This window comes from Microtus pennsylvanicus, chromosome 1, assembly GCF_037038515.1.
Source record: "Microtus pennsylvanicus isolate mMicPen1 chromosome 1, mMicPen1.hap1, whole genome shotgun sequence".
In the NCBI taxonomy this organism is placed as follows: domain Eukaryota; kingdom Metazoa; phylum Chordata; class Mammalia; order Rodentia; family Cricetidae; genus Microtus; species Microtus pennsylvanicus.
In genome coordinates this window covers 205,805,469-205,821,120 of record NC_134579.1, presented here as the reverse complement: position 1 = coordinate 205,821,120, position 15,652 = coordinate 205,805,469, and the positions used below count along the sequence as shown (strand labels likewise).

Below are 15,652 nucleotides of genomic sequence, written 5' to 3'. Positions count from 1 at the left end.
GGGAAGGTAATGTGGCTAAGTATTTGATTTGGTGTTCATCTTGAAGGCTAAATTGCGGCCTTGTTCTAATTCATGACATCTTTCCTATATCCTTTTCTTTCTTCTGTTTCAGGAAGCAAGTACTTAACTGAGTTGTTAAGAAAGGGCCCAGCCATTGTCATGGTGAACGGCCCCTTGGAAAATCCATCCCTGAGCCTGTTTTCCATGCATGTCCTCTGTTCAGAACAAGGAGTGTCTGTTATGGTACCCCACAAACAGGTGACAAGGGGTGGGGATCTGACCCTTCAGGAACAGGCACAGTTTAGATCATCTTGATCCATCTGCGATGTCCCATGTTGGTTGCCCAAGCCTGTGGACACTAACCTGCTTTTAGGAAATTCGTGAGTCACAGACATTTTGCTTAGCTCTTGAATGAGACTCCAAACTGTTTTCCAACATTGGAGATTAGATCACTAACCTCTTACCCTTGTGACTAAATTCCTGACAAAGGAACCTAAGGACGAAAGGGATCTATTCTGGCTTATGGTTTAAGAGAACACAGTCCATATAGTGGGGCAGGCATGGGAGGCATACGGTGAGGGAGCCCGTGGCTACCTGCGACTCCTTAACTCTCAGCTCACAATGAGCTACTGTTCCTGAGTGCATCCAGTGGAGAACTTAGCATCGCATAGGTTTAAGGACCGAGGACACAGGGAAAGTGCGAATGCAGAGAGGTGGACTCCCCAAAAAAGAGCAGAGACCAGGAAGGGCATCTTAGAATCACTAAGCTAAATTGCACTTGGGAAAGGCACTCTGAGTGGGTTTTTTAGCTTTCAAACAATGTTTTGGAACAAGCTAAACTGTGCATAAAGGCACTTTACGGGCCAAGCAGGGTCACTGGAGTGGGCATCCTAAGGGCACACAGGAAGCATCCTGCAGGATGTGCCCCGGGTTGTTTAGGATATTTATGGTGGCAAGTTTACTTATACTGCTTAGGGGACAATTACTTCTTGTTTGTTTCTGAATCCTTGGTTTTGTTTTAAGTTTTACATAATTTTATATTATTGCAAGGGGGAAGAAAAGGGACAAGGAAGGGTCAAAAAGTAGGGAACAGGCCATAGAACATTCTCTACTTTGCATTCAGTTGGACCAAAGGGAAAATATGTGCCAATCACCTGACCTTTAAGAGGCACTCTCCTGCCCCGTGGGCCCAGAAAGTTGAATGGCCATTGCCATTCATTCATGGTGGAAGAAACTTCATAAGCTTGTATTAGGTAAGTGAGTGCCCTGAGACTTGAAAGTAGTGCAGGCAGTGCACCTTGTTCCAAGAGGCCTGCCGACCTTCCACGGCCGAAGAGCTTAGCTGCCCAGACATTTCTCTCCCTGTGACAGTTTCCTTGTCGCTTACAAGGTGCCGACCACACTTGCAATTTCCTCCACAAATCTGCCAGGTGAATCCCACCAGAGTCCCATGGGCAGTGACATCCGGGAGAACGGTTTTACTCGGCATTGAGCACTGGTTAGGTGGTTTTCTAGAAACATTTTTATTTTCAGTTCAAAGACAAAAATAAAGATACAGCTTAGCAGTAGAAGCTGTGCAAGCCAAGGCCTGACATCCCATCCCGTCACGGGGGAGGGGGGGAAAGGAGAATAGAAAAGACAAAAGAGGAAACTCCACAGAGGAAAACATTAGCTTCTAGTTCACACTCTGGTAATCCTCCAGTCCCTGTAAAATAAACGCTCCAAAGTATAAGCAGCAGAAACGGTGTAAACTCTATAGGCACCGAGAGTAACTTTGCTTCTTCCAGTTGAGGCGCAGGTCCTTCCGCTGAGCATGGCTTGGCCGGGAACGGTCCATCTCGCAGGAGGAAGCGGTCTTTGGCCGCTCTCACGCTTTCTCCAGCATTGCGTAACAAGCAGGTTTCAAAACTCGCTTTCTTCTCCAACTGCAGCAAAAAGGCAAGGAGACTTTTTTTCCCTCTTTTGTTTGAAGAGCCTGAAAAAACAAAGAGAAGTGTCTCAGAGCCTAATCGCCTCTTTCTCTGGTGTTAAACTCTTAATTATGTCATAGTTTGAAAGAAAATCCAAGAGTAGAGAAATGACTCTATTGAGAAGCCAAGGCTGGGATGCTTAGGTGGGACGAGTCCCGTGTGAGAAATGAGAATCAGGGCAGAGACAGGCACATCCTGGAGCTCACAGACCAGCCACTCTTAGTGTGTTCCGGCTCAGCAGGAGACCGTCAAAACTGGTCCAGCACCTGGAGCGTGAGATCCAAGGTTGTCTTCTAGCTCCCATGCATTGCATGTATATTTGCACATAAGTGTGCCCCTAATAAACACGGACCCCACACATATGCACATGTATATTTGCACATAAGTGTGCCCAGAATAAACATGGACCCCACACATATGCACACGGAGAATCAGACGTAGCACCCCATAACTATGAGTCAGTGCCGTACTACACGGTAACCCCTGAACTTCCCAAGACAGTCCAGAATTTCCACAACTTGCAGATTTTGGATCTGCATAATATGTGGCATCCTGGGGCTGTTACAGTCTTTAGATGAGCAATAGACCCAGGACATTTGAGGATTCGTTGCCTTCTCTCAAAAAAGAACTATTATAATTTTTGGGAGATCTTGAATTCTCTAACATTTAAAAAATGTATTTATTTATTTTTGATAGAGTTTTCTCTAACCCAGGCTGGCCTTGAGGCTAGTATGTAGTCTAGGCCTGCCTTCAATCATCTGCCTCCACCTCTCAAACGGTGGGGTTACAGACATGGACCCAATGTCCAGCTCTTTGCAGTCTTTCAGAGAAAGAACGTGATGAGACTATATTTGAAAAACAATAACTAAGCAAAACATCTAAGTCCCAGAAGAAAACATGGTCCCGCTCCAGGAAAAATGTAAATGCCAGTATGTAGCCTTTCATCTGAGTTTATACATGGAGGGATTTATTTGTGAGCCAAAGGAGTTCATTCTGCTGAAATCGGGTAGTTTTGCCTCCCACAGATAACTGAGCAGTCTGGAGACAGGGGAGATGTCCGGGCGGTGTAAAGACAGAAGACAGTGATGGAGAGGAGGACAAAACTTCAAATACCCCCCAACATCAGAGTCCAAGTCAGGGGAGTAAACAGAAACCAGAAACACAGCAAGCATAACAAACATGAATGGAAAGAAAACACGGCATGTGAGGAGGGCTGTCTGCTAAAGCCGCTGGCTCTTTCCTCAGAGACACAGCAGCCTCACTGGGGAGACAGAGAGTCCAGGGGAGGGGAGGCACTGCTGGGCAGAGGAGGGAGACCTCTGTGGGCTGTAGATAGATGCCCTCGGTGTGGTAAGAATTTCCTGGTTGCTGAGGTGAGAAATGGACACTGGTTGGCTAGCCGCTGATTTTGTGTCCTGTGGCTTTGTGTACAGGGAAGAGTCTCTGTTCCACATGTTTTTTTCTTTTTCTGAGAGATGTGATCAATGTGTAGCCCAAGCCTGAACTTGCAACCTGCCTGCTTGCCCAGGATTTGGATTACAGGCATGCACGGCGAACATCTGACATGGTCCCACGTGTAAGGAAAGCTGAAGGGTTGGCAAAAACATGCAAAGTCTAATTATAAATGGGAACGAGGGTGGGGCAACAGCTAAGATGAAGATGTAAAAATGAATTATTATTTATTCTGAATGGAGGAAGAACCTTGGAAGGTGATCCACTGGGAACATAGTTTAGAAGATGAATATATGAAAAACATCCCGCCTCCTGATGCTGAAGATTGATCTTGGGGTCTTGCTCATGCTAGGCAAATGTTCTACCATTGATCCACATCCCCAGTCCAAAATTCATATGTGAAATAATCTATTCCAGTAAGTGTGTTGTGCCCCCAAGTTCCCTTTGGGGGGAATTAAGAAGGTCACAGTTGGTGCCTAAGCTAGATAAGGAAGACTCTTCACAGTCATCAGATGGCAGAAAGGAGGAAATAGCCAGGGCTGCTATTATCTCGGATACCTGCCTGCAAGAGGGGGAAAGATAAGGTGTGTGCTCATTGCAGTGGTGGAGCAAAAGATAAAATTCCCAAATTCAAATCATAGGGCTGAGGTCCTCCTCTAGGGTCCCCTTTGATGCGGTAGTTGGGGTTGAACAGGTCTGCCCACGGAAAGGCATGCATGCGGCCAGCTGACACAAGAGCAGTCTGATCAGTAAGCATCTCGGGCATTTTCTGCCATCTATTAGGGAAGAAATGAGCATGGGCTGGCGTTCTTTCTATTGGTGCAACTCCAGAAAAGAAACTTCTGGCAAAACACTGGTGTTTACAGCAGAACCAGAGTGGACCCCAGCGTGTACTAAACAGTGCTCAGCGGATTGGAGGGAGGGTACCTGGGTCTTCCAGGAAGTCTGCTAGACTTTATTGGCGGAGCATTTGTAGGTTTAGAAATACAATAAAGGCTGAGAACGAGAAGCCGGTAGATGAGAGAGAAGCACACCACCCCATCCCCTGCAACACAAACCCGGTGAATCAGACAACTGAAACACAGGGTGGATTTCACGAGGCCAAAACTTATTAGAAAGATTTCTATTTAGTGACATCCAGAAGAATGAGTCATGCCTCAGGTTAACAATAGCAAGAGAACTCCGGGGAAGTCTTGCGACAATGGGGGCTGGGCTCAAGCCCTGGTGACTCTTGGAATCGCACGTTCATGTTCAGTCTCATGATGTTTCCTGGGTGGAAAATGAGGGAGGCAGGAAAGGCAAGAAAGGGGTGGAAGGAAGGTAGTCATTAGCTCATCTTCGTCCCCGGTGGGGCACAGGTGCAAGTCCCCTCTGTATTCCTTGAAGGACGGTGACTCTGCTGCCCTGCTGCTGAAAGTCCAGAACGACCTGTGGCGATAAAGTGTGCCGACAATATTCTCGATACTGGAGCCTTGTCCAAGATGAAACGCTTTTAATTTTTTCCCCCATGCATCCTCAACAGCTACAGACCCGTGGGTATAGAGAAGTGGTCCTGGACTGCCACAGCGGAGAGGCACGGGAAGCAGGGACAATATTTACAGGAGCAGGACACAGGAGCCACGGAGAGGGAGTGGCTATTTGTAGAAAGCTTTTATCTGAGGACACCAGATCCGTTTTCAATTGTTCCAGCAGGGTCAAAAGATGGGGTTTGAACTACTGCCCAGCGAGCCTAGAATGGTATTAAGCCATTTCACAAAACAGCAGCCTTGGATAAAGGAGAAGCAATGCCATTCAAGTAGAGGGTGAGGTAAGAGACAGTCCCATCGCTGTGGTCCCATTACACCCAGTTTCGATAAACTTTGAGCTCGGAGTTGAATACCCAAGCACTTATCTTTGGTTATTTTAAAAATAGCCCACATTTACTCACCAGCAGATACCATCTTCTGGAATGGGCCTAAGTAGATGTAGGGAATGGGGTGTCAGGGCTGGGCCACACTGTGAGCTGGCTTATCTGGGTTGGATCTTGGCTTCTGTAGCCATGAGCTGTGCAGTGTGTTGACCTCTCTGGGTCTGTGCGGTCACAGCCCTGAAACATCATACCTCACTGGCTGGACCTCTCTGTGTTCGTCGACTGGTGTGGCAAAATGACACACACTAGCTACGATGACAGAAGCCCTGTGCAGTGGGGATGCACACTGCCCTCAGACACTTCCTCTCTGTGACCTCTGTAGTTTATACTAGGACAACCCTGCTGTCGATGTGGGGACCGCCATTGAGAGGTGCTGAGCAGAGTATCTGGCATGTCAGAAGGTCATTACCACAGACCCCTGTTCCATTTTAATTACGCATTTTAAATTCAGCGCATGTGCATGAGTGCGTGCGTGTGTGTGTGTGTGTGTGTGTACGTGTGTGTCCGTCTGTCCATCCATCCCAGTTTGTCCACAGAGAGATAAGCAGATCTCCCTGGAACTAGAGTTACAAGTGGTTGTGAGCCCATCCAGTACAGGTGCTGGGAACCAAACGTGGGTCCTCTGCAAGAGCAGCAATGTTCTTAAACAGCGAGCCATTCCTCCAATTCCTTACACGTTAGTTTCTGATAGGCTCTTGTTCAGCCCAGGGTTACCTGGGACTCACTATGTAGTCAAGATGACCTTGAAATCCTGATCCTTCTGCCCCTACTTCCAAAATGTTGGGATTAACATCTAGAACCACCATTCCCGGATTACCTCATCTTCAGACAAAATCTGAAGGAGGGGCTTTCCAGGGAACATCTAGGCTAAGCCACAAGAAATTTATTTAGGTGTATGCATTGGTATAGCCAAGGGCAGCACATTATTATTATTACTATTATTGTGGCATTGGGCTCATATGATCTACTTTGAAAACAAATGAAAACTGACCAAAAGTCAGGAAAAAATATTATACATCAAAGGTGAGAGACTCAAATGACATATATGTACCATATAGGGTTCTCGACGTGAAAGAAATTAGGACAAGGTTCAACTTTTGGTTTAAAAGGAACAATACCGTTATTTTCCCAAGGCCTAGCTGGGAACTCCAACACAGAGCACAGCACAACAGAAGACTGAAATAGCACTGCTGCCAAAGGTCAAGCCCATGGGCTCCTTTGTTCATCTGATGTCATCCTGGGGGGCGGGGAGTGTTCTTTGTTCAGGATGAAGAAGATAAAACATGCAGCCACGGTTGACATTTCCCACTTCTCAGCGACAAACACACACAGGCACCAAAGTACCACCCATAGCATGGAGCCAGCTATCCCACACCTCAGCTCAATGAGTCCATTTAAGAGGCTCCTTACTTTTCTCACCAGAGCCCAGGTCATAATCATCCAATTAAAAAAATGTATAGGAAAGAAAACCAAAATCAAAACCAAATGAGGCACCTCTCAAAACACCAAAGGGGGCTTTGCAAACATGGGTGCCTGAGATCGATCCTCAAAGCCTACACAAAGGAATTTCCAGGTATAAGGGTATGTGTTTGTAATCCCAGGGTTGAAGAGGTAGAAGCAGGAGGATTCTTGGGACTCTCTGGCTACCCAGGATAGTTTACTTGGCAGGCTTCTGGTTGGTGGGAAAACCTATCTAAAATTAACAACAACAGCAACACTCTGGCTAGCTCCCGAGCAGGACTCCTGAGGTTGTCCTTTCATTTCCACAAGCACGAGTTCACCCCCAGACATCAGCGCCCCCAAACCCATAAAATGGTTAGATATTAGTGCTGAACTCCAAAGAGTTGGGAATTCTGCATCCTGTGTAGGGTCCTAACTCAGAGGTGTTGAAGGATATTTGGGTCAAACGAGTCCACCCAAAGGCCCAGAACATGGTGTTATGCCAAGAAGGATGGGTTCTAGGCTAAAGAAGAGAGTTGAGAGAAAGTTTAGGGAACCCTGGGAATATGGTGAGAACACATTGATATATGGATGTAAAGGGAAACCCCAAAACCTTTACGACTTCTGCCTGGGAGTTCTGGGCAGGAATGCTGGAAGTATGATCATTTTCTTTAGAGGGGCAGCCAAGCCAGAAGCCAGAAGGTATTGTTTCACCACTGAGGGATGTACAGCAATAAGGCCCATATCCCCCAGCCCTGAGAGGCCTAAAAAGCTCTACTCTCTTAAACTGAAGGGCCAGAGTCCAGAAAGGTTTCTAATATCCTGTGTCTCAAGGAAGACCTGTTATCCATTGTATGTGGCTTCCCAGAGGGAGAAGATCCCAACCATAGTCAAGAGTTGAATTGTGTTCTCCCAAAGGTATGTAGGAATCCTGCCCCTGGACACCTGTGACAGTGACCCCGTGACTGCATTTGGAAGCAGGGTTTTTGGCAGAATAATCAAGTTAAGATAATGTTTTTAATCTGAGCCCGACTCTAATTGCCTGGGGTCCTTAGGAAAAGAGGACAAAGTACTAGCCTAGCACTTGGGAGGGAGAGGCAGGAGAGTCATGAGTTCAAGCCAGCCTGGGCTATTTAGTGAGTTCTCATCTCAAAAACCAAAACTAACCCAAAATCACCACCAACACATGCACATATAAACTAAATAAGAAGAAAAAAAAAGGGGGGTGTGATTGGGAGAAAAAGAGAACCCAGAAGGCCAGAAGCACAGAAAGAGAAGGTACAGAAAACCGAAGAGGCAGAGGTAGTAGGGACACAATGACATGGTGATGGAAGATGCCATGGCAACCCTCAGAGGGAGCAGGACACCTGCTCAGTTGACACCCTGACCCTGAACTTCCAGCCTGTAGGACAGCAGTTCACAGCTCTATTCTAACCCACGCAGTCCGTGGTACTTTGGTATGGCATCCCTGAGAAATAAACCCAAGATTTCCTTAACACAGCTGGAACTCTGTACCAAGATGTGTGGTAGTAAGGGAGGAAATTAGTCTTAAATGACAGTAGACACCGGCCATTCTTAGGACAAGAAGTACTTCAATCAAGTTCATAACCAGAGATGGCACGATCTAACTTCTACTAGACTCAAGCCCAGGTACACTGGGGACATGTCTACTTTTGAGCGGGGATCCAAGTCACAGGCAGCTTTTAGGTACGAACTTGTGGTGACCTAGGAAACAAGTTACTTACTTGATCACGCTTATAATAAACATGAAAAACACAACACAAGAAAGCGTTTGAGTTGATAGCAGGATCCAAGTCACAGCAACTCACCTGGCTCGGGTCCTGTGGGTGTGTCGTTCCATCAGAACAAGCCTTTCACCTGCTCGGATTCTGTGTCAAGGTCTATATCGTAAAAGCAGGGCCGGGTGGGCAGTCCTGGCATCGTGCTCATCTGGAAGAGAAAACAGAGCATCGCTCATGAGCCAAGTCCACAAAGTGATTAATCATGGCGCATTTCACTTGAAGACATACACCAACTGCACAGTTCATGACAGCCCTGCAGAACATCAGGTTGTGGACACAGGCAGGCCCGTCAGCTTGGTCCCTGTCTTCACTCTGCAAGGAAACCAAATACAGAAAGCACAGGACACCTCCTCCAAAATGTAGCCCATTTACCCTCCCGTGAGGTCCCATTGAGTCTCAAAGCTTCTTTTTCTAAGTCAAATTTGCATACAGAACTTGACATCAATGCCTCCTCACCAACCATCAAGGATTTTTGTCAAAGCAAAGCCTGTGGGTGCAGAACAAACCCCACCCTCCAGACACCTGGTGAACTGGCTTCCCTTCCAACAGGGACTCCTGTGTGACACTTTGCCCTGGGCACACAGCTGAGTGTGTTCCCCATTCTATTCTCTCAGTCACCTCCGCAAGAGGCATTTTTATTATTTCCATGACATGGGCAGTGAGATCTAGAGAGGGGAAACTACATGTCCAAGGTTGCACAGGTAATACGCGCCACACAACATTTGGACGTGGCTGGTCATGTTCCATGTTTCTGTGTCATCCCCCCTTGGAGCGGCACTTGCATTTTACACTGAGGACAGCCAGCTTCATCCAGCTTCCAGCACCTTCTGAAGTAGATCCTGCTTTCTCCTCACTTTACAGTCTTTTTTGTTTGTTTGTAGGTGGGGGTTGGTGGGGCCTGTTTTTTTTTTTTCAAATAGGGTCTCAGGTAGCCCAGGCTGACCTTGAACTCCTGATCTTCCTGTGACTTATCTCCCAAGTCCTCAGGTTACAGGCCAAGGGCCACCAGGCCTAGCGAGGTGAGAGGATAGCAAGCTACAAAGGTAAGTGCTCTAGGGGATGGCTAGCTAGGGGAGGAATGTGGTTCTTTCCTGCTTTGCTGAGCTGAGACCTTCAGCACTGTCATTTTGTCCCCTTCAGCAAAAGGCCTTGGCATACTAAGAGAGAAGGCAGGTACCCCATTCACACACTGCTCCCACGATCTGTGCTGCCCATCAGAGGGTTCAGGAATTCTCGTTATGATGTAACAGGCACATGTCTTCCAACTGCATCACAGGCAGAGGCAACATCTGGTTCCTGGCTCTTCAGAGGCCATCTTACCTGTCCTTGTCCCCAGACACTCTTCATGAGACAACGCAGTGATGGGTTAGCACTCACCTGCCTGCCTCTTCCCATCTCTCATCAGCTCTTTGCAGAGAGCTACAGAAGCTGGAATGGAGTTCCCACCCCCTGCTCTCCTCTCTTACTCCTGACCCCCATTTAGAAACTATTCTCAGCCAGAGCCCTAGGAGCCTGGTAGAAATTCAAAGCCGTAGACTGGGTGGGCGCCTGGGACCACAAGACTCCAGGAGACACAGACACATACCATGACTTGGAAAAGCAAGTTTTACGTGGTGCCCACAGTTCCTCTGTTTCCCCTTCAGCTCAGAAGGGTTTAACACCTCAAATGCTCTCTCCCCTTGATCTGCTGCTGCCCAGGTGTGGAGCCAATAATGCCACCCCCCAGTCCTCACTGACTACTCCCTGCCCTGCTGGCCCTGGAGTGTGGCAGTGGGGAGACTGAGGCAGAACAAGGAGAAGGAACAACAATGTGGTGCTAGCTGGTCCAGGACACTGTTGTCACCCACACAGGAGTGTAACGCAAGTGTCTCATGGTGACAGACGTCTTAGCGAAATTGGGGTTCAATATGTCACACACCAGTGGGCCATCCCATTCTGGCTCTCAGATGGTAAACTGAGGGTAAGCTCGGACACCTGATTTAGTGACTGGGGACCTGCCGTATTGTTCATCTTACCTGCTTAAGAGGCAGGCTCCTAGCATGGAGCTGACGTTTCCCTGGTTACTACCGTGCTTCTCTACCGACAGGAAGCTGTGGGAGGGAAGCTATGCTTGCTGTTTGTGCTGGGACAGCCAGCACAAGCCATTCACACACGTACGCCTGCAGGTGTCGGAGTAACGATGTGCCAAGGATTCAATAATAACTTCCCTATAAGGCGCATTGCAATGGGCGCTCTGTGGTCCCCGTAGAGAGAAAGTATTCCAAGGTGCCTCTATCATCTGTGGGCTCCAGACTTGGAGACGGACGACACCAGGCTGACTAGGCTTGATCATGCTGGCCACAGTGTTACTGCTCCATCTCTGGGTCAAAGGTATCCCTTGCAGGGAGGTACCCCTGGAGACGCGATGGCAGTTGTTCCCAAGACTGCTGCTCTCCTTACTAACAGCTGGCAAAGCTCAGAGTCACTTGAGGAGACAAAATTTAAGAAGACCCTATAAAGGAAGTGTATTTGGGACCATGTGATAAAGTTACCAACCACAGTGTCTAAGGTAAATAAGGAGAATCTCCCATCACCTCCTGCTTGTTAAAGACTGTTTCCATAAGGGGTGTGGCTTATTCCCCATGCACTCTCAGACGGTGGAGGACCAAGACCTTCAAGGCAGAATAGGAGCCTCTGGTTCCTAGAGCCAGAGATATGGGTGGCCACATGTCTTCTGGTCATTCTAATTCTGTCATAATCCTGGGACAAAAACCTAGCCAAGCTATTAAGCGACAGGAAGTGAGAGCTGTCTTTCTTCCATTTTTCAGCTTATTTCATTGAAGTGGGAGAGTTTTTGACATGGGTGCAATGCCAAGAGTCCCACATTCCTTTCCAAGGATGCAGCAATCACTTCTGAGAATCGAGACTGCTTATTTGGGACAAGGGACAGCAGACCAGAAACCACAGGATCTGCAGAGTGAGAGATTCTCAGACCTGTGGATAAACAGCCGTGTCCACTCTTCCTGCTGAGGAAGCACAACATATAGTTATGTTACCAAGACCGTGAACACTTGCACCAAGTGCAGAGTGTGGCTCCCAGACCAGACTCTGCAAAGCGCTACAGAAGAAAGAGAGAGAGAAAAAAAAGGAGAGCCCTGGGAATTGACCGCAGGCCGCAGGCCTGGGGTCAGTGGGGCTCTCTGTGCTAACTCTGTGCTCCTGCCTAAAATAGCCAAGGAGCCGCTAAATCAAAGTTCCTGCCATGTCACTTTAATGGCTTCTTGTGCAAAGACTGAAAAAAAAGCCTTTTGTCTTCAGGACCCTGGTTTTTTTTTCTTTTCCGAGACAAGGTTTCTCTGTAGCTTTGGAGCCTGTCCTGGAACTAGCTTTGTAGTGTAGTCTGGCCTCGAATTCACATTCACAGAGATCCACCTGCCTCTGCCTCCTGAGTGCTGGGATTAAAGGTGTGCACCACTACCACCCGGCAACCCTGATTTTAACTATAGCTAATCTCCCAAATCTTTTCTGACTATGAGAAACCTCACTTTCTGTCAACAATGTTTAGAAATGTACATTAGGGCTGGCAGGATGGCTCAGTGGTGCTTGCCGCCAAGCCTGGTGACTCACATCTGTCTAGACCTCTAGTTCCAGAGGATCTGATACTCTCTTTCTGGCCTCCATGAGCACTGGGTATAGTCATACATACAGACAAAATATATACATAAAGTTAATGTCTGCTTAAGACTGGTGTTAGCAGCCAGTCATGGTGACACACATTTTTAATCCCGGCACTCAAGAGACAGAGGCAGGCAGATCTGTGAGTTCGAGGCCAGCCTGGGCTATGTAGTGAGCTCTAGGAAAGACAGGACTACATAGAGAAACCCTGGCTAAAAAAACAAAACAAAACAAAACAAAACAAAAAACACCCCCACCCCCAAACAGAACAACCCCCTCCCCAAACACAAAAAGAATGGTGTTGTCTTATAGTCAATCGGACCAGAACCTTTGCAAAGATTGTCTTTTGGAACAAGGCACTGCAGGGAGTCACAATATCTTCCGACTGTAAAACACAAGCATTTCTAAAGTGGTACAAATAGAATAAGTACCCAGATCTTCCCGCCACTCTTCTAAGACCAGGCGTGGATTATTCACACCGATTTGAGGAATCGGTGAAGAGTTCTTACTTGCACAGCCTCACTGAGAATTACCTACACAGTCAGTTAAAATCTTCTGGGCCAGGGTGTGACTTAGCAGCAAAGTGCTGACCTAATATACTCGAGGGTTTGGGTTTGACTGCACCCAAAATCTTTGGGAAGCAGAAGGAATCATAGTTATACCTGGAATGTCGATTTGCTAACTAATTCTAGAGCAGTGGTTCTTGATCTGTGGGTCATGACCCCTTTGGGGTGGGGGTGGGGTGCCATAGCCGATATCCTGCATATCAGATGTTTATATTACGATTCATAACAGTAGCAGAATTACAGTTATGACGTAGCAACAAAATAATTTTATGGTTGGGGGTGGTTCACTGCAACAGGAACTGTATTAAAGGGTAGAAGCATTAGGAAGGTTGAGAACCACTGCTCTAGAGGGTTAGCAAAATTCAAGGAAGAGAGTTCTAAGGCAAGGCATTGACTAGCTAGCTGGTCCACCTTCACATGAATGCTCTGTTAGGTCTATTCCCCCAGAGAAACACAGAGATCACTAGTTATGCGCACTGAGCCATTTTCGTGTGTCTCGTCCCATGTCCCCCTGGGTTTCTATAGAGGTCCTTGTCGTTTTCCCCATGTCATCGCCACCGCCATTCCTGAACTCCTCGGCAGCCCTGCAGTAGTTGGAGGATGACTGTCTTTCCTCCATCCCTCTATAGATGCAGAGAGAGATGCAGCGATGCTCAGTGCAGTTGTGCCGCGCTCCTGGTACCAATGAGAAGGATCTGTGAGGACCTTGTCTCTAGATGGGCCAGCAGTCTATCTGAAGGGGCAGTAGCTATGGGAACCAGGTCAGGACTGGTGGGAAGGGCTTCTGCTTCACAGAGAGTCATGGCTCTGGGGCAGTTAGCTCACTGAGCTTTCGTCAGTCATAAGTAAACACAGTGCGACAATGTCTACACTATGGAGATAAAGTAAGAAAAGACTCCAGGCAGGCGACCGGCACAGACTACTCACTTGGTTGTTTTATTATTATCTGCGGAATAAAAAACAGCATCCATGAATACACACACACATACACACACACACATGCATGTATGTAGTATGCTATAGCACACATGTAGAAGACAGAGAACAACTTGCAGCAATCAATTCTCTCCTTCTACTACATGGGTTTTGGCCATCAAACTTGGGTTATCAGGCTTGGTGGCAAGAGCCTTTAACCATGATACTATCTGTCCCATGCCTCCCAACTTCAACTGGCTTCCTTGATATCCACGAAGAATACTGTTGGAGACATCATTAGGGGACCATCTTTCTCTGGGTGGATGCCAGAGGTGGAAGATAGGGAAACTTGAAGACCAACTCTATTTAACTCAGCCACAAATTGTGACTCCCTTTTTTGCTCACATATACAAGTATTAAAAATAAGGAGAGGGGCTAGGAGTGTAGCTGAATGGCACAGCTCTTACTTATGCATGAGGACAAGGGTTCAATCCTTAGCATTAATCAAGGAGAAGAGAAGAAATAGTAAGGGAACAAGACGGTCAATCCTTGTTCTTTCTAATTTAATTTTTGCCAAAATGAATCACGCATTTGGCTTAAGAGGTTACATCATCCCAGAAGGCTTATAAAAAACGACAAGCTGCCTACCTCAACATCACTGCTGCTCCCACGAGGAAGACACCATTAACTCTTGGCTGTTCCTTTCTGTGGTATGTGGGCATAAAAATGCCTCCCATAGGCTTGAAGGGTGAGGCATTACTTGAAAGTATTAGGACAGGTGGTCTTGTTGGAGTAGGTGTAGCCTTATTGGAGGAAGTGTGTCACTGGGGGTGGGCTTTGAGGTTGCAGAAGCTCAAGCCAGGCCCAGGGGCTCACTCTCTCTTCCTGCTGCCTGCTGATCCAGATGTAGAACTCTTGGCTCCTCCTGCACCATGTCTGCCTTCATGATGCCAGTGCTTCCCAACACTGTCATAATAGACTAAATCCCAGAAATTGTAAACCAGTTGCAATAAAATGCTTTTCCTTTATAAAAGTTGCCATGGTCAAGGTGTCTCTTCACAGCAATAGAAATGCTAAGACACCTTCCTCTTCCTGTTTACTTGGCCTTGCAGACTCAGGCTTTACCCACTGGCTTTTTGATGTAGATATGGAGGACTGAGAGCTCAACATCCCCACATCTGTCTCCTTGGGTCCCTAACTACAGAACTACGTTAGGTCAGGCTGGGTTAGGATTATGTAACTATGCACAGCAAGGCCATCTTTCCATCTTGGTTTCTGAAAGGACTACGGTCTGTTTGCCCGAACACTGAGCTCTGTGAGTATCCTACGAGCCTGCAGAGATGCCCCCTACAGGTTTCTTCCTCACGCTCTCTCCCCCGTTTTGGGAGATGGGGTCTCTCTCCACACCTGCAGCACGATGACCTGGCTGGCCAGAGCTCAGTTCCTCTTATCTCTGCTTCCTCGGCTCTTGGATGAAGCGCCTGCTTTGCTTTAATGTTAAACATTAACATGCTGTTTAGCTGAATTCCGGGCTCCCCGAGTCATCGTTCCAGTCCTCTAACTCATCTCTTACTGCATTAAAAAAAAAAGATTAATTTTCTCTGGTGCCATCCTTCTGGTATCATCATCCCGGAGGGTTATGAAAACAAACCCCACAGTGGGCACTTCCTGTTCCACAATCAATGGAGTCTTTCTGCTGTCTGGGTTTCCATTTCCTTGACCCATATTGTACTGGACACACCCATGATGACCCTAGGTGACCCCAGTGCTCCTCCAGCAGCACCCTGAAGGCCATGAGGCTTGCATTCATGATTAACACACTGAGAGATAGCTTGGCTGGACATAGAGATACTGCTAAGAATTTCATTTAGGGTGTGGGGACAATGCTCTCCTGTAGTCTAGCCTCCTCGTCACTGCTGAGAAGGCCCATGTGACCGTGATTCT

At 47.4% G+C, this 15,652-nt stretch overlaps 1 protein-coding gene across 1 annotated transcript in view; it reads right to left on the bottom strand.

The window, feature by feature from the left end:
- Positions 1 to 1,504: 1,504 nt before the first annotated feature.
- Positions 1,505 to 15,652, bottom strand: part of Mthfd1l (methylenetetrahydrofolate dehydrogenase (NADP+ dependent) 1 like) — a 185,809-nt gene continuing 171,661 nt past the window's right edge. Inside the window, exons 27-28 of the mRNA XM_075949714.1 lie at positions 8,601 to 8,721; positions 1,505 to 1,975 (exon numbers count right to left, since the gene is read on the bottom strand). Coding sequence (XP_075805829.1) covers positions 8,632 to 8,721 — 90 coding nt within the window. The 3' untranslated portion in view covers positions 1,505 to 1,975; positions 8,601 to 8,631. The remainder of the gene's footprint in view (positions 1,976 to 8,600; positions 8,722 to 15,652) is intronic.